Source organism: Rhinichthys klamathensis, unplaced genomic scaffold, assembly GCF_029890125.1.
Source record: "Rhinichthys klamathensis goyatoka isolate OS25496 unplaced genomic scaffold, OSU_Roscu_1.1 h1tg000370l_1, whole genome shotgun sequence".
Taxonomy (NCBI): domain Eukaryota; kingdom Metazoa; phylum Chordata; class Actinopteri; order Cypriniformes; family Leuciscidae; genus Rhinichthys; species Rhinichthys klamathensis.
In genome coordinates this window covers 222,562-247,253 of record NW_026606878.1, presented here as the reverse complement: position 1 = coordinate 247,253, position 24,692 = coordinate 222,562, and the positions used below count along the sequence as shown (strand labels likewise).

The following is a 24,692-nucleotide window of genomic DNA, read 5'->3' as shown; positions in this document are numbered from 1 at the left end:
ACTACTTTAAACTTTAAACTAATTTAAACTTTAAACTAATTTAAACTTCAAACTACTTTATACTTCTTCAAACTTTGCGGTCCAAACTTTCACAAGCCAACTTAAAGTTTGTCTCGACGAACTTTTTCTAGTTAAGAGCTTGCTTCACATTGTACCACAGCTCAGATGCCAATAGCTATATATTGTTTGCCCTGGCATGAAATTCTGGCTCTTCTGTCATGCTGTTAATTAAAGGTGGATTTTTGTGCATTGATTTGGCCTTTAAAATGTGCTTTTATATTCTATTAACAAAGGCCTGGTTTCACAGACAGGGCTTAGATTAAACCAGGATTAGGTTTTAGTTCAATTAGGCCATTTAAGTAGCTTTTATAAAGGTGCCTTAGAAGAAAGAAAAAAAACATTACTAGTGTGCATCTTGAGACCAAACATATTTTAAGATATTTCAGTGCAAGTTGCTTTCAGTTAAAACAGCTCAAACATGCATTTTAGTCTTGGACTAGGCTTAAGCATCGTCTGTGAAATTGGGGGAAAGAGAGAATACAATATTTTCCGATGTAATCTAATTTATTACAGATGATGGATATTAAATAATAATATCTTTTAAAATATATCAGAAAATTATAGTGATATTAATCATGAAGCAACATTAACCCCCGGTTTCACAGACCAGGCTTAAAACTAGTCCCAATATGTCAGTGTCATTGTTTTGTCTCAAGATGCACACCAGTAATGTTTTTTTTTCTAAGGCACGTGTATAAAAGCTACTTAAATGAACTAAGGACTAATCCTGGCTTAATCGAAGCCCTGTCTGGGAAACAGGGCCTAAACGTCAAAAATATTACTGTAGCACAAACCAAAATAGCATTTTTACTGTATGCTTTATTAAAAAGGAAAAATAAGGAAGCATACAGGTATGGCAAGGAACATTTCTGTGGTCATGTTGCTACAATTAAATTATGCATATTGCAGGTACATACTAAGCATGTCCTCAGTTTGTGTTATATTTTTTATATTTTGCAAAATATAACACCTTCAGTTTTATAAATATTAATACTACTGTAGGAAATGGCAAATACAAATTGTATTTTCATTTAGCAGAAACTGATTCACATATATGCATGGAAAGTGTAAATTAAAATACAAAAGACCCTCCTCTCTATACACGCGAGTCTCTTTTTCTGTGGCCAGACACTGATTTCTCTTTATGTGAAGCCCTTATACTCAACATTTGTTTTTCTTGTTTGCATTCCAGATGGCACACACGAGTAGGATCTTTGCTAACATCACAGCTTCTCTATGGAGGCCCTACTGCTACATAAAACCACCTGTGGGGTCCAGCGAGGCAACACAAGCATGTGCAGGATGTGCATAATCAAGTAAGGCAGTAAGGTGTCGAGATCACAGAATGCGTCTTGCATGCCTGAGAGGCTGTTTGTTCTGGATGCATTGACTGAGATGGGTACACTTTGTTCCCCTGCCCAAACGAAGGCCGTGATTGAGTTCTGTTGACATACGGGTCGACTGAAAGCATGTGGAAATTTAACACTGCTACAATGACAAAAGAAGATTGCATTAACAACCCTGTCATTATTTGACTAATTGATTAGTGCAAACAGAATGTGTCAAATGTGCATTATCTTTCTTTGTAGATTTAGGTGAGTTTAAGATTTCTCTAAATGGATTATTTAGGGGAATAACAAAAGTAAGGACTGAGGAAGAGGACGCATGTCATATCATGTATAGCTTCAGTACATCAGTTTATCCACTTGGCGGTGGTAATGAGGGAGTGAGGAAAACAGGCCTTTCTTAGCACCCACCGTACTCTGCATTTGATAATTCATTATGAAAACTATCATTTGTATATTTTTTAACATTATGCAGGGTTTCCTCACTGTGCATTACTGTGTTTAAACTGGTCTTTAAGATTAGTGCAACACTCCGGAAGGCAAATATTTGCTCTGAGATTGAAACAATGCACCAGCTAATCTAAAGTGTGAGTGGGCCACCGTGTCAAATGCCTGCTGGAAAGTAACATTCCATTGTAAAGAGCCACTGGATGTCACGTGCTAATCTTTCAGCACACTTGAATGCAAAGTCAGGTGACATGTAAATGAGAAAATACAGGCCCACTTTATTCAAATTCCAGCTCATGTACCAGGAAATATTTCAAATATAAACTGAAGAATTGTAAATTTTAGCTATTTATATTGCATGCAAAAAAGGATATTTTTAACTGAGCTCTACATGTTATTAAGATTTTTTCTTTCAGTAGGTAATCTTAATAATCCTGTATGCATTGTATAACTTGGTCATAAGACAAATGACCATGGGAATCCTACATGACACAGTAAAGCTCAGTACAATTGGCCACACACACTTCAGAACACTCTAGGTATCAGAGGCGAGGTGATGACAGATAGTTTGATAGAAATCTGTGTTTTTGTTCCTACTGCTAAAGCAAGTCCTGTTTGATGGTACAGAGTGGATGGGACACAATGTACAGAGTTCAGGGGATGGGACTCATGGGAGGATCCCGTTGTCTTTACTGTATAGGAAAACAAACTCACTGAAAGCTATCTGGTTAATTAACTAAAGGGAAATGGCCTGAATTTGGTCGTTAAGTCTTCATCACACTGTTACTTCTCAGAAGAGTTTTGTCTCTGCTTAAGCTTTTAAAGGTTTTTTTTCATATGGTGTACACTTGGGTCAGTAAGATTTTTGCTTTAAATTACTTTTTTAATGTACCTTTATATATATATATATATATATATATATATAAGATTTCTGCTGTTCTTTTGAACATTCATCAAAGAATCCTAATAAAATGGATCATGGTTTCCACAAAAATATTAAGCAGCAACTGTTTTTTCAACATTAATAATGATGTTTTTGAACCCCAAATCAGCATTAGAATGATTTCTGAAGGATCATGTGACACTGAATACTGATAGAATTGATGTAATATATTGTAAAATATATTAAAATATAAAGCAGTCATTTTAAGTTTTTAAACAAGTATTTTTGAACAAATAAACGCAGCCTAGTTGAGCACAGAGACTTCTTTCACAAACTTTTTAACGGTACTGACTGCATAATGTATAGCACATTAGCTCACACACTGCATTGGCCACTTGGACCAGAAGTTAATTTTAATTCAGTCTATTTTAGGCCTCAAAGTGGTCATCTGCTCTGGCTCAGTGCTTGAGGTTACATGTGTTGGGCACTAGCGGAGCACAAAGGACCACAAAGGCCACGTGTCCACCACTATTGCAGCTGCAATGGCACTCAGCCCATGCACTATGTCAGTGACTGTAGCTGCTAATGTCTCATTGTGTATTTCAGTAGAGTAACGAGTGAGTGACCAGCACAAACTGTCACTGTGGGAACGGTTGAAGAGAGCAAACAGGCTGCTGTTTAGTTCTTCACAGTTGAAGCTCTGGACGAAGTGAGCCTTCATTTCGGAGGGCAAAAACATCTCGGCACACTGCAAAAATGCTTTTCTTACTTAGTATTTTTGTCTTGTTTTCAGTCCAAATATCTAAAAATTCTTAAGTCGAGACAAAAAAAAAACAAGACAAAATGGAAAAGCATTTTTGCAGTGCATCCACCTATCACCTTCTCACGAGTCATTCTCTCTCTCCGTCTCCGACTTTTTATTAGTGGGGCCCAGAACCCTTAGCAAACATGGCATGTTTAACATACCTGCATCGGGGCACTGCAGTTGAAAGGACCTTCTGTCAACCAACCCGCACCCTTAAAGGAGGCTGCGCTTCAGCTCTTTGCCTTTTAGAAAAATCTGCTTCGTTTGATGCCTTTAGCTGATCCTCTCTGTGTCTGTAATTACAGCTATTATTATTCTCCCTTGTGACTTCATGAGTCAAATCACTATTGTGACCGCATAATGGGACGTTATGTGCCTCGCTCGGATAATTGCTAACAAGAAAACAAGCAGGTCACTGTCGTCTTGGATGAAAATATCTATTTCATGGTTTAATACCGGACACGCTTTATCCAAATGCTCGCTGTTATCTAATATGTGGGAGCATCCCAAGGCCACATTGTAAGAAGAAAGTGTCTCGTAACAGTTGCCGCTGAATAATGTGTGTCACACTGCTGTGGCTTGCTGGTTTGTGTATGATGGCTTGAAATGCAATATGCGTAATATTGTGTTAATTTTAATCACACAATATGTGGCTACACCTAAAAGTCTGCTGCATTATGAAACCGGTGGTCATAATAGATTTCGGAAAAGCCATGAGAGAAATAGCAATGACCGAATCATAAATTAATCATTAAAAAAATATTTTTTTTATTGAATCGCAAAAACATTCTTAATGATTCATTTAGAAATTAGACTGGTCCAATAAATGTTCAACTGGTCCAATGTCCAATTCATGAACAAATCATTCTTTTGAATATGATCTTTTCAATACATTTAGAAATTAGATTGATCCAACTCACTTACTCAGTGATTCTGGACTTATATAACCATATAGCAAACAAATCACAGTTTTTTTGTTAAATTTTTTATACTTTTATGGCGTTTTGTGATTTTTTTTCTGACTTTCTTTGTGATTCCATGAAACAAAGGTTATACAGGTTTGGATTGACATGAGAGTAAGAAAATAATGACAGAACTTTGGTTTTTGGTTGAACTATCCCTTTAAAGGGGAATGTGTAATTTTGTACAGCTAATTGTAAAAAGAAACAAAAAAAACCCAGCTGTTTCCAACATATTTCCTGAAAACTGTAATTTCATTGTCCAGCCGAAGAGGTATTTTTCTACTCCAAACTCATGCCATGGACAAATAGAGCGATATTGAAATAGCAGTGTTTACACTTTTTAGGAAAATCAAACTACAGTAGCCTATAAATGACTTCCTTAATGTAGTCTCTGCATGTTAAACTGGAGAAAGTATATTTGAACTCTGAAAACTTTAGACTCATCAGTGAAGTTTACCAATGTCCCCAATACATTTTTTTGTGTGTTCTTTATATTAAAACACTAACCACATATTGGCCACACATTTATAAAAATATCAAAATGTTGCAGTTTGTGTGAATGAGCTCTGAATGTAGCCTTTGACTGGATTGGGGGAATTTGAGTCTAATAATACTGACTGGGCACTTGAACAAGAAACTGAAAAAATCTCGTCTTTCTCCTCTCCGCAGACTGTGATTACACTGGATATATTTGACTGGTTTACTGTTTACAAAGGAGTGCTCAGTTTTGTTGTAAACCCAGTCCAGTGGGTTGGAGTGGCGCTGGACTTTAAAAAAAAAAAAGGAAAGAAGTGAATAACGCACTTGTTTGTCTGGACGGCTGTCCTTGCTGTGTGCCATGAATTTCTTCAAAAGCTTTTGCCAACTTTCCCACTTTCCCCTTTCTAAGGAACTCGGAGCGTATCTCGACTACGATTCCTCCGCACAGGGCACATCAACGACGGTCATCCGGGACTCGCCATGTCAGCAGCAAGAGGACGCACAGATCGACCACAGGTATGCTGAGACGTCTATAAGCCATTGGTATTTCTTTGGGGTCTGCGACATGACATTCCTTATTTTCTTTCTCCTGATCTCTGTCCTCACGTCGGGGTGCAGAATGTTCTGTGTATTTAGAGGAAGGTGATCATGTAGTTCTCTCTCTTCTGAAGCTGAGCATCACTCAAAGAATCCATCAAATATCAATTAGTGATGGACTGCAAAGACAGACTCAACATTTAATGTACCTGAAGATCAACAAAACATGCACTTACCAAACTATTACTGGGGTCAGGAGGATTGTCACAAACCTATGACAACCAAAGCTTCCCAGGGAGAGAATTACAACACTCGGTTGGATGGAAACTGTGGAGTTTTCAAAAGGTCTATTTCTAGCATCATGATTTTTTTTTACTTTTTAGACCACCATAACTTTCATTTAGGGATAAAATACAGTTTGAAGTTCAGTTACGTGTTTGTTTTTTCATAAAGGGATAGTTCACCAAAAGTGAGAATTATCTCTCTCATCATCATTCATTCATCATTCATCTTTTATTCTCTCTCATGTCGTTCCAAACCTGTATGACTAAATTTCTTTCATGTAAGACAAAAGAAGATTTTTTTTTTTGTAATACTCATAAGGAATTACTAATTATTTGAAATAGTATAAAAAGTGAAAAGCATGATAACTATTGTGTCACTCATTTATTTCTGTGTAGGTATTCATTAATGATGGTACATTATTCTAAAGTGTTGCCACAATTTCAAATAACTGTTTTCTACTTAAATACATTTTAAAATGTAATTTATTCCTGTGGCGAAAGCTGAATTTTCAGCATCATTACTCCAGTCTTCAGTGTCACATGATCCTTCAGAAATCATTCTAATGCTGATTTGCTGCTCAAGAAACATTTCTCATTATTATCAGTGTTGAAAACAGGTTGTGCTGCAGCTGCTTAATGTTTGTGTGGAAACTGATACAGTGTCAATGATTCTTTGACGAGTAAAAAGTTCAAAAGAACAGCATTTATTTGAAATGAAAATCTTTTGTAACATGTCTTCGCTGTTACTTTTGACAATTTAATGCGTCCTTACTGAATAAAAGTATTACTGACCCAAACATTTGAACAGTATATTTTGCATTTTTATGCATTTTTTTCAGAATTTTCTTTTTATGGTGAACTTTCCCTTTAAGGTTTTATTCAATGACCTTTTCGGACATGCTTCTATTATTAGTGGCATATATTAAATTCCACTTCCTAGGGACAAATTCCTGCAGGATTTGTTTGTCATAGGACTATCCTTGCCTTACATCCATCTGCCAAGCATGTCCCAGTAAATGTCCAAATGTTGACTTGTTAATTTTATAACAACATTATATTATTATGTTTAATAACACTTGCCCATGGCCTGAGCAGCGAAGACAAATTAGTTATGAAACAAAGGTCTCAGTCCGGTCACTTACAGCAGAACGACACACCATCTGTCTGAGAAGCGTGGATCGGCGGGTCTCCAAACTAATCCACGGTCATGACTGTGAGGTTGGGATCCCATTTCCTCTGGATTACACAGCACTTGCAGGCAGGGTACTATACGAAATTACAGAACACGCTGATCCCTGTGAAAAAGATTGCCAGATAATGCGCTGATTCATCGGATGTCAAATCCTATCTGAACTTGGATATGTGCATTACAGGAATGCGATAACATATATTATTAGGGATCTTTTGACATTTAAAAGATTTGTGCATATCTAAGCTATATTTCTTTGGCAGTGCGATTTACATCTAATTCTCTTCAGTGTATTTTTGTATTCTCTGCTGAAACCTTTGGAGTGTTTTTGTGAAGTACAGGATGATGACTGGCATTTCTGGGAATTTGGCTACTACTCTTTGACCTGATGGCACATTGGTGCCACTTGGACCGGGCTCTATAGTGGGCAGTAGCACCTGATCTGGCATCTCTCACACTAGTGGGACACGTTTGAAAGCAACACAGCCACGTGTTGAATGCATTTCCTTCAACTTCGTGTCATTTTCCCCTGCTTTTTTACTTGCTTCATGACTGCGTGTTGAATTCATATTGAATTTCCGTGGAAATCCAAGCAACACATAGATCTGTCTGGATCATGTCCCGTGATGCAGTGCTGCTGTTGCAGTAACAATAATACCAAATACTCTAATGCACCGTGGAATTCTGGGAGAAATAACTGATTCCAGATGTGGGATGAAATACAGATTTGCACAATTATGTTGTCATCTATGAAGGGGTCCTGTAAAGCAGTCACATTGTGAGATACAGTGCATTTTGTAGCACCATGTTTTTATTATAATAAAACAAATGTGCAATTTTTAAGTTTAATATGTAGTTTGATGATTTTGAAACTTCAAATGAAGGCAGATAAGGGTGATGCAGTTATGAGGTTTACGCTGAAGGCCATTGAAGGTTATGTAAGTGCATTAAACAGGGTTATTGGTAATTAGGTTTGTTTGATAATAATAACACTGGTTAATGTTTAACTCTCCTCCTCTGATTAGTCGTCTGTCTGCTAGATGTTTGGTCACCACAGTGACAGTTGGACACAGATATCTTATAGTTCATGTGTAGATGAACACAGAATGCCCACTGACTTGATGAAGACATCTTCTCAAAGTCACAATCAGAAATAGTAGGAGTACTGATTTTATACGCTTTTACAAGCTTTACTAAAAAGGCTATTCTTTATCGCATTTAGCTTTAAATAATAATTTACTGTATAATGACAAGCAAAATGGGTCTTCTATTAAAGTAAGAAATATTTTTTGAATCTGACTCTCCCAGTCATAAAATGGACTGGAAAAGCTGAAGCTGAACTGAAAAAATGTTAAGTTAATTCTGTCTGGACATTGTCAAACTCATTTTTATATACACTTACTCATAGGCCACGTTCACACAGCAACAAAATACGGTTGTCAATCCTGTATTTGAGTCCATAATTCGGTTACGTTCACACACAGATCAGTTATTTACAACCGCATTCTATAACTGAACTCACACCCGTACATTTTTAGGACTCACAACTGCTTTCTTGGAAAACCCTTGCTGTGTGAACAGAACCGGAATGGACATCTATTGTCTATCATGTGTGGTTTTGGTATCTTACATCTATGGAGATATGAGCTGTGTGTCATCTGAATGTTTTAATTTCCCAAAAACTGACAGTGTGAATAGCCATAAAAAGTCTGTGAAGGTTTATCTGGCTTAAAGTCGTCATGAAACAGAAGTTGCAATAGTCTCTTCTTCCCTATGTATTGTGATATATATCCAAGTAAAATGGCTTCTCGAACAAGAAAAAAACACAGGACGGGACTTGATTTTGTCCATCGGGAATTGATTGGATAGTAGTGGTTTGCTATTGGTCGATCTCATGTGAGTGACAGGTTGCTCCTCCCTCTCACCAGCATTTTTTTGGTGTATGTCACTGAGGTGATGCATGTGGAATATACAGGGACACTGTGAACCAACTAGGTCACGATGCGCCCTGGATTCAAGCCTGATGGGGTCCTCAAGGGTCAAAGCTATCAGAATGAGATATGCGAAGTGCATATTCCCTCACCTGTGGGAAGGGGTAATGGGGCCCCTTTCACAGGGGCCTCTTGGTGAGAGATCTCACAGAGGACATGTTGCTCCAGCCTGTGAACACATCCGTGACCACCCCGCAGACACGATAAGCTCTTTGATAGAATGGTTAAAAAGTAACAACTGAAAGAAAATTGAAACTGGCACAGCTCTGCTGTTGACATGTCTCTAGAGAATGTTTGTTTAAAGATATCGACTGACACTATAGCCATATTTGAATGAATAACGCCCCAACCTGAGGTTGCGATTGTGTCACGTCTGTGATGAAACACCTTGATCTTCTTGATTTAGTGTCCTAGTGACAACATGATTATTGCTTTGTGGGTTTGACATGATACACAATTCAGCGGATGTTTGCGTTATAAGCACTCTTAAGCAGTGAATAATTATATATATTAAAGCAATATTTCAAATAAATGCTGTTCTTCTGATCAAAAATCTGAACTTTGTGTAAAAAACAAATTTTTTTTAAATGTATCCCAGTTTTCACAAATATTAGGCAGCAACTGTTTTCAACAATGATAATAATAAGAAATGTTTCTTGAGGACCAAATCAGCATATTAGGCCCTGTTTACACTTGGCACTAAGAAGCATTTTCATCAATCCGATTACCAGAGGATGACGCTAAATAGTTGTAAATGGGGTCAAATATATTTTGAGCTTGTCCACTTTCGACCACTTCCAGAGGTATTTGAAAACGCATTAGACCGGATTGCTTTCGTAGTGTAAACACTCAGGTGGCCGAATGCATTCGAGTCACAAAAGACCGTCTACTCTCCCCATACTGACCTAATGTGTAAACATTATGGGAAGCATGCTAGCCAGACAGGATTTAAATTTAGTTTGGTTTGAAGATGAAAAAAGTAGGAAAAAGTTAGGGAAACATATAATGTGATGAACTACACCTGTGTGAACTTTTCAAACGCCAATTGTTATAAAGTTCAGACAACTGTAAGCGTAGCTTAAGTGTCCAAATAGTTTTATGGCTACTGTAGATCTCAAAACAAACAGTCACACTTTGGTCTGGTTGTTTTCATATAACAGGCATGTGTAGCTCTTCTTTATCATTCACTGGTATAGGACACACACATGGCACTGCTGGGAGAGTGTTTGAACATGGCTTGTCACTGACAGCATGATTGATCGTTCATGGGTCAGTTGTCAGTTTAAGGTACTTTATCCAGTCACATCTGTCTGCGTTTCTTCCTCGACAGCACTTCTCAGAGAGAAGAAGGGAAGGAAACACAGCGTTCTTTAGTGGTCCAAACCAGTGGGTGCTCCGCACTGAAAGGCAGGAAAGCCCTGGAGGAAAGTCTCATGCGGAGATGTCACATGTGGAAGCAAAACATGTGGGGTTTTCTGAGGTCATGCCTTCTGCTTCCAAATTAGATTCTTTGGGAACCATATGTATGCACCCCCCATACCCTCCCCCCCCCCCCCCCCCCCCCCCCACACACACACACACACACACACATACACAAACATTAAGACTTTTTTCCATAGACTAAGCAGAATCATTATGTTGCCGTCAAGTCAAGTCACCTTCATAGCGCTTTATTCAATGCTTCACAAATATGACACAAATTCAAACTTAAACTTCGAACTCATGACAGTTCTCAGGACGCATTGGATGTTGGCTGTGTCTGAAAACGTAGGCGTCTGACTTGCTGCCCTATCAGGCAATGACTTCGCAGGCAGCATTTGCGCACGAAGGTACCCCACGAATCTGATTTCAGACAGACATCTGAGGCAGCGTAGCGGTTTAATGATCTACAGCAAATAGAGAGGGCTTTGGTGAAAACTAAGCGAAATTTTAATTACTAATAGTAATTTCTCGCTAGAAATGACATCAAAAGTGGAAAACATTGCTCAAAAACGTACATTTACACACAAACTGACCACCAACCACAATTTTCAGATGCCATCTTTCTTTTTTAGCTTAACTTTTATTGAATGGAACGCAAAGGATTTTGGGATATCAAAGGCAGCGGAGGATACATCCATAGATATCCATAATAAAGGCTAGATGTCTCGTCCTCGCTGCTGGCCAATGGAGGTCGACGTCCGCACCTGGCGGCCATCTTGTCACAGGCAGCTCGCTCACTCGTAACATTGTGTTTTAATGGTGCATTAAATAACCATAACTTGCAAAATTTTCTACCGATTTTCAAACGGTTTGGTTTGTTATAAACATCAGAGATGTAGTTATGACACTGATACTTATGAATAATAAGTGTATAAATAAATAATCATCCAGAATTATAGCCACGTTAATAATGTTTGTAAGAAACCAAACCGTTTGTAAATCCGTCAAGATTTCAACGAGATAAGAGTGTTTGTGTTCCTGCTGATCACAGCAGATACCACAGAGCCTGCCAGAAAGCTTGCCTGTGACAAGATGGCCGCCGGTGATGACGATAGAGACTCCGCCATAAGACATCTAGCCTTTATTATGGATATCTATGGATACATCTACATGCTGCCTTCAAAAAGTGATCAGATGAAGGTATTTCAGGAGACAGGACGTGAAGTTAACATCGGAATCGGACGTGCCTTGATGCTTTCGGACGTAGCCGTAATCTTTAAAAATAATGCAATCCCAGAATGCATTGCAACAGACTCAGTGAAAATATACTCGTTTACTCAATATTTGCCGCGTCCCAATTATACTATGCCCTGAAAGTAAGTGCTGTTTTTGTGAAGAAAAAGTACATAATTTTGAGTGTGTAGCACCGCTCTGTCGTGCAGTTTAAACTGCCCTGTCAGTCATCTTGTTGCAGATAAAATCCTCCACATTGAGTTTAATTTCATTTACCATATCGGAGAGAAATGTATTAGCAAGTTGATCTGCCAGTCACGGGTCTTTCGTGCGGAGACTGTCCTCATGTGTTTGCATAATGATGCAGTTTAAAGTTAATGACCAAATGTACAGTATCTTTATAAAAGTTCACAATGCTGTTGCAGATGAAATATAATGTGGATATCGTTTCGTTAGGTTATACTGATTATTAATCACTCGAATTTCTCTACTTAACTGTCAGTCTCACATATCTGCCATGTTTGTTTTACACTTTTTATTCGTGTTTGTAGTTCTGATCGAATGGGTTGTGTGTAATATTAGCCATTAAACTGTGTGTGGATCTGCACTTCAGATTCAGATTCGGAAACCATCCAGGAGTCTTTGGAATACTCATTTTAACATACTACGATTTGGGACACTAATTGTAATTTCGAATTTCGTAAATGCGAATTGGGACGCAGCAATGGACTTGAAAATGGACTACCAAGGATTTGTGTTACATATTTGTATTTGCTTATTTGCTGAGAAGCCTTTTGACAGTTCATTAGATTTGGGAACAGAGCAGAACTAAACACTTCCAATAAAATAAATATATATTTTTTAATGATCAAAAATATATAAAAAACATATGTGTGAGATTATATAACTATTTCCTGTTAACTTTCCCTCTGGAAGCCTCTTCTTCACAGACTCTCGGCCGATGTGTTTTTACTATGCTAGGCTATGCATTAACCTGTGTCCTTTAGCCACAAAGAGTAACTCATACTATGAGAGGCATGTCTGTTAAACATGGTGTTGGGCTGTTCCACACTTTAATATGGACCTTAGTCCCATACGACACTGACAGCGATCCAGGAGCCTGTTCGTCTAAAGAGTCCAGCTGCTTTAATGGCATACTGATTGAAAACATGTTTGAGTACAAGGAACAGTGAGTCGTTTGTGGGTTTTTAAACCAGTGACAAAGGTGTCAAATATTTTTATTGAAGATGTGTTGTGGTCAACTGGCGGTGCTTGGATAGTATTTAGACCCTCAAAGCAATGCTTTGTAAAGCAATTCAAGAGCGTTTTCATGCTGCAGCCCTTTTGTGGAGGCCAAAGAAATGTCATGACCTTGGTTTTCCATCTTAATTTTCCAGACGAATACACAAACAAACGTGAAATTCAGAAGCTTGTTTAATAAGAGTGGCCCATTTGAGGCTGTTCAGCAGTCAGTATACATGTGCTTGTGACTGTTTGGCATCCGTCCATCCTGATGTCAGTATAGAGACGCTTGATGTATTCTGAGATTATTTATCTTGCCTGTTTGACTCATACAGATGCCTTCCTGTCCCTGGGAACACATGCTCTCTGATTGATGTGAACACGCAAATGCACAAAAACATTGCTATTTTTCTATGTTTCGTTTGAACAGTTTTTTTTTGGCACTTAGTTCTTCTGTTTTTGACTTTCACAAAGGAATCGCTGCATTGTTGTATTTTAATAAACAGAATGGAATTTCCATGGCAGCCAAGAATCACAATCGTTGACATTTTAATATTAAAAAATTATGTATTTAAAATAAATATGGCAAAAATCACAATATTAAAAAAAAAACAATACTAATATCTTGTGTGCAATTTTTTCCATTTATTCCACATGTTCTTAAGTCTTCAAATTTAATAGTTTTAAGAGAATCATATATAAACACACACACACACATATATATATTTATATATAGTTATGTGTTTAAAATTAATATGCCAAATTACAGTATAATAATTAAAAAAAACCATACTTGTTTTTTTCTTTTTCTTTAAAAAAAACATTTTAAATTTTTAGAGCACTAAATAGTATAAAAAATATAGCATCTAAAGAAACATCTGGAACTAAAATGACACTTTATTTAAACAATTATAAAAAAGATATTTTGCTCTGCTGTTTAGTTCATTTCTCCCTCTGTTTTTTTTTAGCTTCTTGTTCCCCAGCAGGACAATGTTGGTAATGCATGAGACCATGAACACCCCAGTAGAAGTATCTTAGACACTACATGGCCTTCAGAGCTGGATGAGTCATCACAGCCCCATAAATCTGAAGTCAGCGTGCCCGAGAGATTGTTCTCAGCACAGACACAGGCAGATAATAAAGCCTAATGTGTTTCTCAGGCACTCCAGCAGTCATTTGACAAACTGGACGTTCCACTATAATATGACACCAGTGCTTTGAGATGCTTCTACACACACACACACACACACACACACACACACACACACACACACACACACACACACACACACACACACACACACACACACACACACACACACACACACACACACACACACACACACACACACACACACACACACACACACACATGCACACACAGAGGGTCATGAAAGGCCTGTCTCCCTCTAGCTGTTTGTCAACTCATTGACCAGCAGAGCAGGAATTTGCACTCACATTTCTAGCTGGTTCAACTGTATTATTCAGTATGAAAGACATTCCAGCCCATGTGACTACAGCAGCCATGACTAAAGCAGTCAGCCGTTTCGGTGCTTTCCAGAGCTGCTGCTGCCCAATCCAGGCCATTTTGCCTTTTTGATGCCCTGCCATACCAACACAACCACACCCCTCCATAGACACACATATTCACACATACTCTAACTTTAGTGTGTTAACCTAAAGAGACAATTAAAGAGCACTGGTATAATGATATAGCATATAGTGCATAAATCTGAGTAACTCCGAGGTCAGTCTGACAGGGCAAAATGCCTGCAGTATAATCATCTATCATTTTGAATGTGCTATAAAAAAAATTATCTGGTGCCCTCTATGATTACAGGCCAGTGATGATAATGAGAGAATCGTGGAAATTGTTAACAAGTGGGGAAAATGGGTTGTTCCCACTGCAAATGTGCACTTTTATCTTATAGCTTGTTGCTAGGATGGCAATACAAATATATGCCATTGGTTACTGTTAAAACCAACATAAGATATGGCATGGTAATAAAAAAATACAGGTTTATCAGAAAAATAAAATAAAAATAAATAAACACAATACAAAAGCTATACATTTAATGATATATTTAAATATATTTAATTAAGTAAAAATAAAATCTAAGTTATAGTACATTATATTACCCTTACCGAAAAAAAAGAGAAAAATTCAAATTTCTCTTTTACATTCCATGCCATGTTTGTTACAATGTAAAAAATAATCGGTTGATTTAACTTAAAAAAGTGAGGAAACCCGTTGGCTTAAAATTATTAAGTAAATAACTTGTGAACTTGACACATAACTTAATTTTTTCAATTACGCATGAAGTTTATTTACTTAATAATTCCCAAAACGGATTTTCTCACTTTTTCCACTTGAGTCAACTGATCACCGTTTACAGTGTAAAAACAAAACAAAAAAACAATTATAATAAATGTAATTTTTTTTTATTAACGTAATAATAAACAAAAAATAAATTAAACCTTCTAATATCTCTTTCACTTTCTAAGCTAATATCCAAGCTAATATGTGTTTTCTAAATATCCATATTTACAGTCAGTATGTGAAATAAAAGGAATTGGATGATAGGATAAAAATATATTTAATTATATATTTAATTAAATGAAATGGCATTTTACATTTAATTTTGACATTTTATTTAATTTTACTTTGAAAATGTTTTAAATAAATTAAACCTTTTTTTTTCACTCTCCGTGCCACACAGCCAAACTTTGTGAAACACTTATGTCACACCGTAACAAAGATTTGGTCTGGTCCAGTCCAGTTTGTCTGAGGTCATCATGTTTTCATAGGGAGGGACAACACAGGGAGCTCAGGGGAGATAGGGAAAAAGCGAGGGAGGAATGGAGAGAGAGAGAGAGAGAGAGAGAGAGAAAAAAACTGGGTGATAAGATGGTGCTGGAAAACTGAACTGACAAACACAGACCTCCGCCCTGAGCTAAGGAACCTGCTCATCCTCTGCTCTTCCATTTACATTTACATCTCTCCTTTTCTCTCTTTATTATTGTTTCCAGGACAGATAGGGACAGAGAGAGCCCTGAGCCGAGTGCTGCAGATAAACTGCTTATCAAAGGACAGTGAATGTGTGTGTGTGTGTGTGTGTGTGTGTGTGTGTGTGTGTGTGTGTGTGTGTGTGTGTGTCATTGCTGGACTCGTCTTGGGTTAATGTGAATATCATGACCCATTTTATAGCAGTGACACCCCAGTTGTCCAGCTCTGTGTCGCTGTATCCCAATAAAACCCAGCAGAACACACTCACACACATTTGTAAATGAGGACAAATTTGTATTGTTTTTTATAAAAACAATACACTTTTATATAAAGCTACTATAATCATAATGACAAACTGTAAAAAGTTATTTTTTAGTGTTAGAAGAAAAAAATGTATATACGTAAAAAAAAAGAAAAAAAAAGTGTTTATGTTTGAGTTTTCCAATTGAGGACGTCCCCAAAGGTGACGTTTGGTCAGATTTAGCTCACTTTTGGGGACAATTTTGTCTCCTAGCTATAGTTTAGCACACACACATTCCCAATCCGCTCACGTCATGTAGTTACTTCAATGACAACACACTAGGGCACCGTATCTCATCATTTACTCGTCCTTGTGTCACTACAGGAAATATAAAGGATGTTTGGTGGGTTCATGGGAAAGAGAAGGTAGGAATTTTATCCTGAAGCTTCACGAAAAATAATGCGAAGACGACGAACGACAATGAAGAACATACCGTTCACAAGAGTAGCCTACAGTTTATAAGCGAGAGTTGGTTGTTGCCAGCAGCTCCAGACACACAATGACGCTCAACGCTGGCCTGTTACTAGCTAACATTACAACAACAGCATATCTTGGTTCTGTGAAACCTGGCATATCAATATACGGAGCAGAAACAACACAACCTCTGCGTTCCGGTTTCAGGTTTCTCCAGCGCTGGAAAGCTTTATTATTTGGGTCCTAAAGCTCTTGCCTGATCATGCACTTTCCAGTGATATTCCTCTGATCTTTTCTCTTTAATGTCTCTCAGCCATTTCTCTTTCTACAGTCTTTCTTCAAATCTCACTCTCTCTCCTCCCCCCATCATGAGTGTATACACCCCTACTGCTGATTGACTATAAGTGTGTTGTGTTGTGTTGACATATTGAAGACTCTATCAAATGCTTTAATGAGAATTTCCCTCCTCCTTGTACCCACTACATCTGACCATATAAAGTAGCAAATCATTTTCATGTGTGTAATGTAAATACAAAGCTGTTAGCATGTCCTTCCCAGTCAAACTTCCCGTTTTAATAGAGGAAAGTTCTTTTCTCCTATGGGTTCAGTAATTATATAATGTTCTTTTTTTTTCATGACAGCAAGAAGAAGGGCATCACCGAAGGTTATGAATGAAAACACAGTCACAGTTTAACAGAAAACACATTTCCAACCTTTTAGACCGCCTGCAGAAGTGAATTCTGGGAAGTGAAAATGGTCTAGTCAGTCGGAGTCAGACAGAAAGAGTGAGGGGTGTTGTGGGGCGATAAACCTTTATGTTTGCCTTCATATGTGTGTGATTGTATAGAAAGAGAGAAAAGAAACTGGGTTTAACTGTGGTGTCTGCACGTACGGACTGCTTTGTATTTGGTGAGCTACGACCTCAAAAGAAGAACAGACACTTTTTTTCTAGTCACCATTTCTGCATCTAAATTGTCTTTTTTCTCAGCCTCTATTTAGCCACATCCGCATGACAAATTCAAATTAAGTCAACCACAGTTAATATACAAACCCCTTCCTCTGCCCGTGTGAAAACAACACACATGTTCCCAACCTCCCATACGAACACAATAGCAGCAGAAGTGACACACTGAAGAGTCACAGTGGCAGGAAGTCAGTGCAGGTGATAGTCTGTTATGAGCAAGTGACTCAGCGACTTTTTAATAGTTTTAATATAATACTTTTTAATCTGTCAATTACAGATGCACAGTGTCATTTTAGAGACCTATATTCTGAAAGGAATGAATCTTAATTTCTTTAAGTACTTTAATACATTTACAGCCACTATCTATCTATCTATCTATCTATCTATCTATCTATCTATCTATCTATCTATCTATCTATCTATCTATCTATCTATCTATCTATCTATCTATCTATCTATCTATCTATCTATCTATCTATCTATCTATCTATCTATCTATCTATCTATCTATCTATCTATCTATCATCTATCTATCTATCTATCTATCTATCTATCTATCTATCTATCTATCTTCATTTTTGTGATTATGTGAATGTGGTGTCATGAGGTCGTGCGGTTCTTCAGGTGTGACAGCTGCCGCAGGCTCACTGGGCGGGAAGGGGCCTGTCCCATCGCACCCTCTCTGCCTCCACTTTCCCTGTGTTTAATGTGATGTGAAGATGTTCCAGTGTTTATAGCAACTGCCATTATAAACATAGCGTGACCCTCTACCAATCTAAACAGCCTACAATACGCCCCACGGATAACTTCACTTAGACGTAGAAAGCAATCTGTTATTGCACAAATGCAGACATGCTGTCAGTGATAAAAGGCCCGGTTTTATTGGTTTATACAGACTAAAACCGTCCATGTGAAGTTTGTTAAACACACTCTCAAAAGCACTTATTTTCTCAGTGAGGGAATAAGCAACAGTTTGACATCAGATTTATACTTTAGTATACGTAAGTGATAAAGTATAAAGTACAAGGCCTTCAGTGCCCTTTTGTGTTTTGTAAAAAAAAAAAAAAAAAAATACTGCATAGCAAAGAGGTTAAAATGAAACTTCCATTTTAGATACAATATTGAGAGTTTGTCAGTTCCAAATGAAGACGAAGCACCGTTAAGCATCTTCAAACAAACATATAGTGGTGCTTTGTTCCTTAATGAATCTGGACGAATTGGTTGAGTGAATAATACAACGACTCACTTATAAAAGCAGTGCATTTATCATCTCAGCTGTCTCATTTCAGAACGATGTATGTGTAACCGTTATAAAAATGTACTATGAGGTGTTAATTACTGCAATTTCTTTCTTACTTTGGAATGCAATGGATGCTTTTCTGAAATGAGATCCTCGATGACGTATGCGGCTGAGAAATGCGACCTGCGGAGGGTGAAGAAGTCGAAATGAGACAGTCCCTTGTTTCGTTCGTGAATTATTCAATGCGTTTAATCAAACGATAGGATAGCTGCAGGTCATAATGGGCTTGCCAAAAGGTAGGGGCGTGCTGAATGGTGCACAATGCTACAACAGAAACTAACCCCTAACCCTATACCCCACACCATAACAGGCAGCTTTCGCAACCAACCATTCAAGTGAATGTATGTTGTAATACTCCATGTGTTCCTTATCCCCTACAGTTGCTGGGAAACTTAGGTTTACTGTATCTAAAATTCCCAGAATACTCTGGGCCCCAACCGACCTGTCAACACATTCCTAAAGCTCCATTCACTCTCTAATTGGCTATAATACCATTTCATCCTGGCCCTGATTGGCTCACTTCTGAAAGTTCTGAGGCAACATAACTTTACCAGCTCTGTTTACATGGATCCCGGGTTGCCATGATGACATTGATGGTTAATGTTGCAATACAGTGGGAGTTTTGACAGGTCGGACATATTTTTATGTAACTGCTCTTTGTTGATTGATTCTGACATTTCTTCACACTCTGATATTTTTATCTCTCAGATTCAGGGCAGAGAAATTGAGGTCAAAGGTCATGCTTTACAGGCCAGAATGTCCAACAGGAAGGAAGTCTGTATTTTATAAATGGTTGAAGGGAAAAAGATAACGTCAGGTCTTTATATTTTGCAATGTTGCCACAGGTTAGTGAGTACAGTAGCTGTCATATCACCCCTTGTATCCCAAACCGGTTTTAAATCCATCGTCACGTTATCCTGGCATGTCAGAGCACAGAACGGCAGAAACTTCTTGTAGTCATAAAATCTCACAATATTATCATCGTAATATGAATCCAGTAGAGACAGAAAGACCTTTGTTTTTCAGCACTCCCCATATAAAGAAGGAAAGGGCTTTATGACGATCTTTCATAACTACTCCTGCCTTTGGGGACAGCGTCGTTCCAATGCTTCCTTTGTGTTGAAGGCTTTAATTGATCAGGGTTACGCCATTGAAAGTAAACAGAATTTATTCTCAGTTCATGCCGCTGCTGGTTTAAACATGTGAGTGGCTCATACACTAACTTGAAAATGAATGAATGAATGAAAGAAAGGAAATAGAGAGCAAAATAGATCTGACCCAGCGGCCTGGCGATGTGACCGTTTCCTGACTCCAAAATAATACTTCATTCACAGACTAAACAAGTTTCCCACAACAAAAATGTACTGGGTCATTGCTGGTGTTTTTATTCAGTTGCAGTATTTTTGGCTTTTAAAGGGGCTATATGTAGAATTCAGAAACCCTTGTTATTAGCGACACAGGTGGCCATTAAGTAAACTGCAGCCAACAACTTATTGCTGTTGATCGTGTCTATATTTGTACAAGCTCTGCTATTCTCCGGCATCATATCAACACATGAGGTCATTCAAATTACACTGTATAGTTTGATTATAAAGTATATTTGAAAACATTTGACCATACTTTCATCATTTGTTTGTCCTATTTTTCAAATTTATTTGTATATTTGATTGTTTATTGAAAATCAATCATAGAACTGTTATTACAAGTATCTATGATAATCCAATCAAACAGAGAAATAATCACAAACAATTTAAATATTTATTGCTTCAATTATTATTAGTATTTTAAATGACCATTTCCTCTGTACAGATTTATTTCATAAAGATTTAAAATAAAGAATACGTTTACCATGATGGAGATGACAGAATATATGACAGAATAAAATGAATATTATAAAATAAATAGTTTTAGAGAGTTACATATTTATTTATGTGTTTTTCTCTTTTCTGTGGCGAACGAGGTGTTTTCAAACCAGCACAGAGGGTTTGAATGTTTACAAGGACCCTCCTTCTTATCTGCATGTGTTGTGAGACGTGGTTGCCAAGAAGAAGAAGACGGAGCAAAAAAAGTTATTTGTTTGATTGAACCCTCCTCGCCCTTTCCCATTTGCTATTGGACGTGAGAGCAGCCAATGAGTGGGTGGGGAGGTGGACTTCCTGTGGGCCAACTACACGGGCCCCACATGTAAAATATTCCTGACCTCTCCCATGGTGTTTATTTTAAAAAGAAAAAAGGAAAACGTTCCCCATCATTAAGGAAAACACTGAGCCTGTGCATGTGGTATTTGGACGCTTGCCTGGTCTTCGTTTTACTGTGCCGTGATTGGTGGAGAGGATTCCGTTTCCCCCCCCCCCCCCCTACAAAACAACCTCTTCATATGTCGCATGTATGAAGCATGCATGTGTGTTCTGATGTAGATAAGACATCTGCCCAAGGTCATGTGTATGTAGATGCAATCTCTTCCAATCCACATGTCTCTAACAGGTCCTGTAGACAGTGATAAGGGAACGTTAGGAGAGACAAGATTAAAAAGAGCAATCATGAAACAGGAAGTGAAGCGCAAATGTTAAATTGATTTTGAGATTTGATAGAAAGGATTGAAGGGTGTAAGAGAGATAAGAAATACAATATGAGCAAGAGAGGCTGAGGATAATGATTTTTAATAATAGTTTAGTGGGTTGAGAAAAAAATCTACATGTATCATCAGTGTTTATTTGGCATTAAAGAGGGCTACATATTTCTGTAATGTACTAATTTTAGAAGACATGTTGAAAAGATATTATTTTTATAATGTAATTTTTTTCTTAATTTATTATTATTTTTTAAATAATAAATTATATCATGCAAACAAAAAAAGAAAGAAAGAAAGAGAAAGAAAAAGATGATTTAAATATCTAGCGCCCCCAGGTTGTTTCAACAAAAAGAACATTGAAGATTGAGAGATTGATAGTAAAATGCTGCCATCTATTGGTAGCTACAGTGGTCAAATTCATAAAAGTCAGTGCATTCATTCATCATGAAAAACCTTAAGAATATTCACATCGTTTTTAGTGCATTTCATTAAACAGTCCATACATTATGTTAGCCATCACCACAAACATCAAACATCCATGTAGAACACAGACTTTTTTATATAGTTATATTATAGTAGCCTGGCATGCCAGACCTACATCAAGATGTTAGGTCTGGGAACTCTCCATTGACATGCCTCAATCCGAGGGGCGGGATAAACGGTTACCTTTCAAAATCCCTCTGCACGCAATAGGATAACGCTACAACCAACCAGAGCAACGAACGGTTGTGGATGAGTGAGTCCCATAGAGATGGGATTTATGGCTCTTTGAGGAGATCCGGATCTTTGCGATCCGTTCCTTTCAAAGAGCCGTTCAAAAGAACGGCTCTTTTGGCTCTTTTTAAATATTTAGTCAGTTTAAAGAAGCCAGCTTGGGGGAATCTCAGTTTATCCTGGAAATAATCACTGGGAGGAATGATGAGGTGAGATTTGTAGTCAATTAATTAAAACTCAGATATCACACACCAATATCTGAGTTTGAATTATTCTGAAATATTGATTATTACCTCATTTGTCATGTGTGGACTATATTCCATAGGGTTGCACAACATCCCTCTGCTTAGAAAGTGATATCACTATTTTGGATTTACCTTTAGTACAAAGTATGTGTATGTGTAAAGCTATGTTGACTTATGTTATTCATACAATACCACAAGAACATTTTGATAAAAAACAAAAACAATTTAAAGTTGTAAATATATACTGTAGATACAATAACATGAACACAAAATGCAATGTAAATAAATACAAAGCAGTTCCTTTGTATTTATTTACAAAGGAACTTAGTGTTACTTTAGTGGGTTTTTTTTTTTTTTTTTTTAACTGGAGTAACCATGTGACGGCATAAGTCATTGGCTCTGCTCCTACCCAATGACAGCACGTAGGGTTTTTTCCCACTGGAGTACTCACGTAAAGGATGCGCGCGCGTGCACAACTATCATCATGCTGTTAGGCAGTAGCACCCCTGCGCTGGGTGCGCCCCTTCCCCTATAACTGAGGAGCTAATTTGTGTGCATCTGTGTGAAACACGCATGAAAAAAGAACGACAGAAAGAACGGCTCCCCTCCAGCCGCGACTCGGCTCCCATCGTTCATGTTTATGAGCCGTTCAAAAGAATCGGTTCGTTCGCGAACGTCACAACTCTAGAGTCCCATGCGTTTTTCCACCAGCGGAGCTAATTGATATATTAAACTTTTGCCGTATCAGGACGGCAAAAATCCGAACACATCTTCCTTTTTTAAGAATGACTTAAGTGACGTTCTCTTAACTCGTAGCCTACTGTAAATTAATCATGTAATTGTGTCATGCAGACCTATATTCAAAGGTATTTTCAACTTCTTCCTACTTCTAAACAAAAAACCTTCTCCGTGATATATCAGGTCATTGAATCAAGTCCTTGTACGTCACAGGCCTACTTACTGGCTGCAGTTCACTTAACGGCCACCGGTGTTGAGTGGTGCTAATAACACCAGTTTCTGAATCCTACATAGCCCCTTTTAATTTAATTCAATAATTAATTGAATGTAATATTTTAAGTTGAATTGATTTCTCTCTGTCAGCCCGCAGAACCTCTCAACTTGAACCACTATGCCACTAAGAAGAGTATAGCAGAGAGCATGCTGGATGTGGCGCTGTTGATGGCGAACGCCTCTCAGCTGAAAGCCGTGCTGGAGCAGGGCCCTGAGTTCAAGTACTTCCTCACTGTCATCATCCTCATCGCTGCGTCACTCTTCTTCCAAGTGCTCGCAGGCGCGCTCTTCGTCAACATGGGTGAGCGTGAAGTAGCCTACATCATCATGCACAAAATCTGTCAGGGATTTTAAAGGGTTAATCACAATGGATTTAGTCATTCCTATACAATCTTTCTTTTTCAGCACGCAAAAACCTCAATGATGTGGCCAATCAGAGGAAGCTGGACATAATGAATAATGTGGCCACAGGGCTGGTGTTTCTCACCGTCATCATCAACATCTTCATCACCGCTTTCGGAGTGCAGAAGACAGGTCTCTATCCTAAACAGTAGCCTGAACTGTCTGTAAGATCCTTGGGGATTCTGCCTTGACATGTGAAAGAAATATATCAAAGTTGAATATGCATGCTAAGCAAACTGAGTTTTAATCAAGCTTGTGACTGTTTCTTTCATGTTTTTAATGGTTATGATGAAAGTCACATCCATTCATGATAAGACTTCCTCCAGGCTTTGATATTTGATATTTATAAGACACGATTATTTTAAAGTCTTTTTTAAATTTATTTCTTAAGAGGGCATTATATTAAACAGTCTATAAACATTCATTTATCCTAGACTGTCCAGTGATTTTATATTACCTAGAAGCAAAACTTAAATAACATGAATGCATCATCTAATTCATCCTCCTGACATGTCATTTGTAAATGTTAATCATGAAAACTAACAATAAATGTTTATCATGAATTACTGTTTGCCATCCAATTTACTGTATTTATATAGATAGATAGATAGATAGATAGATAGATAGGTTCAGAAATCATTATATGCTGATTTGATTGCTGTTCACAATATATTTATCATCATCATCATCATCAATGCTGCTTGCTTAGTATTTTTGTGTATTTTTTTTTTTTTTTTTAAATTTGAAAAAGTTTAACAGCATTTCTTTGAAACTGAAATGTTTTGTAACATTATAAATGTCCTTACTTTCACCTTTGATCAATTGAATGCTTCTTTCATCTTCTACAGGAAAAGCTGTACTGACCTCTAGTGGAATATATA

At 37.6% G+C, this 24,692-nt stretch overlaps 1 protein-coding gene across 2 annotated transcripts; it reads left to right on the top strand.

Annotated features, from left to right (window-relative positions):
* The first annotated feature begins 1,251 nt into the window (after positions 1-1,251).
* ninj2 (ninjurin 2) lies at positions 1,252-23,991 on the top strand. 2 transcript variants are annotated; one of them, XM_056233477.1, is made up of 4 exons: positions 1,252-1,376; positions 5,393-5,499; positions 23,500-23,710; positions 23,815-23,991. In XM_056233477.1, the coding sequence occupies exons 2-4, from the start codon at positions 5,464-5,466 to the stop codon at positions 23,961-23,963; spliced, it is 396 nt and encodes a 131-aa protein (XP_056089452.1). In that variant the 5' UTR covers positions 1,252-1,376; positions 5,393-5,463; the 3' UTR covers positions 23,964-23,991. The 2 variants fall into 2 exon arrangements, with proteins under 2 accessions (XP_056089452.1, XP_056089451.1); XM_056233476.1 differs by lacking the exon at positions 1,252-1,376 and having other exon boundaries at positions 5,221-5,499.
* The last annotated feature ends 701 nt before the right edge of the window (positions 23,992-24,692 follow it).

What these genes read in the sequence shown, in the direction of transcription:
- ninj2 (XM_056233477.1), top strand. Translation starts at nt 5,464, where the DNA reads ATGTCAGCAGCAAGAGGACGCACAGATCGACCACAG. An exon ending in GACGCACAGATCGACCACAG is followed by an intron (nt 5,500 to 23,499) that starts GTATGCTGAGAC and finishes TCTCTCTGTCAG; the next exon opens with CCCGCAGAACCTCTCAACTT. An exon ending in CGCGCTCTTCGTCAACATGG is followed by an intron (nt 23,711 to 23,814) that starts GTGAGCGTGAAG and finishes TTTCTTTTTCAG; the next exon opens with CACGCAAAAACCTCAATGAT.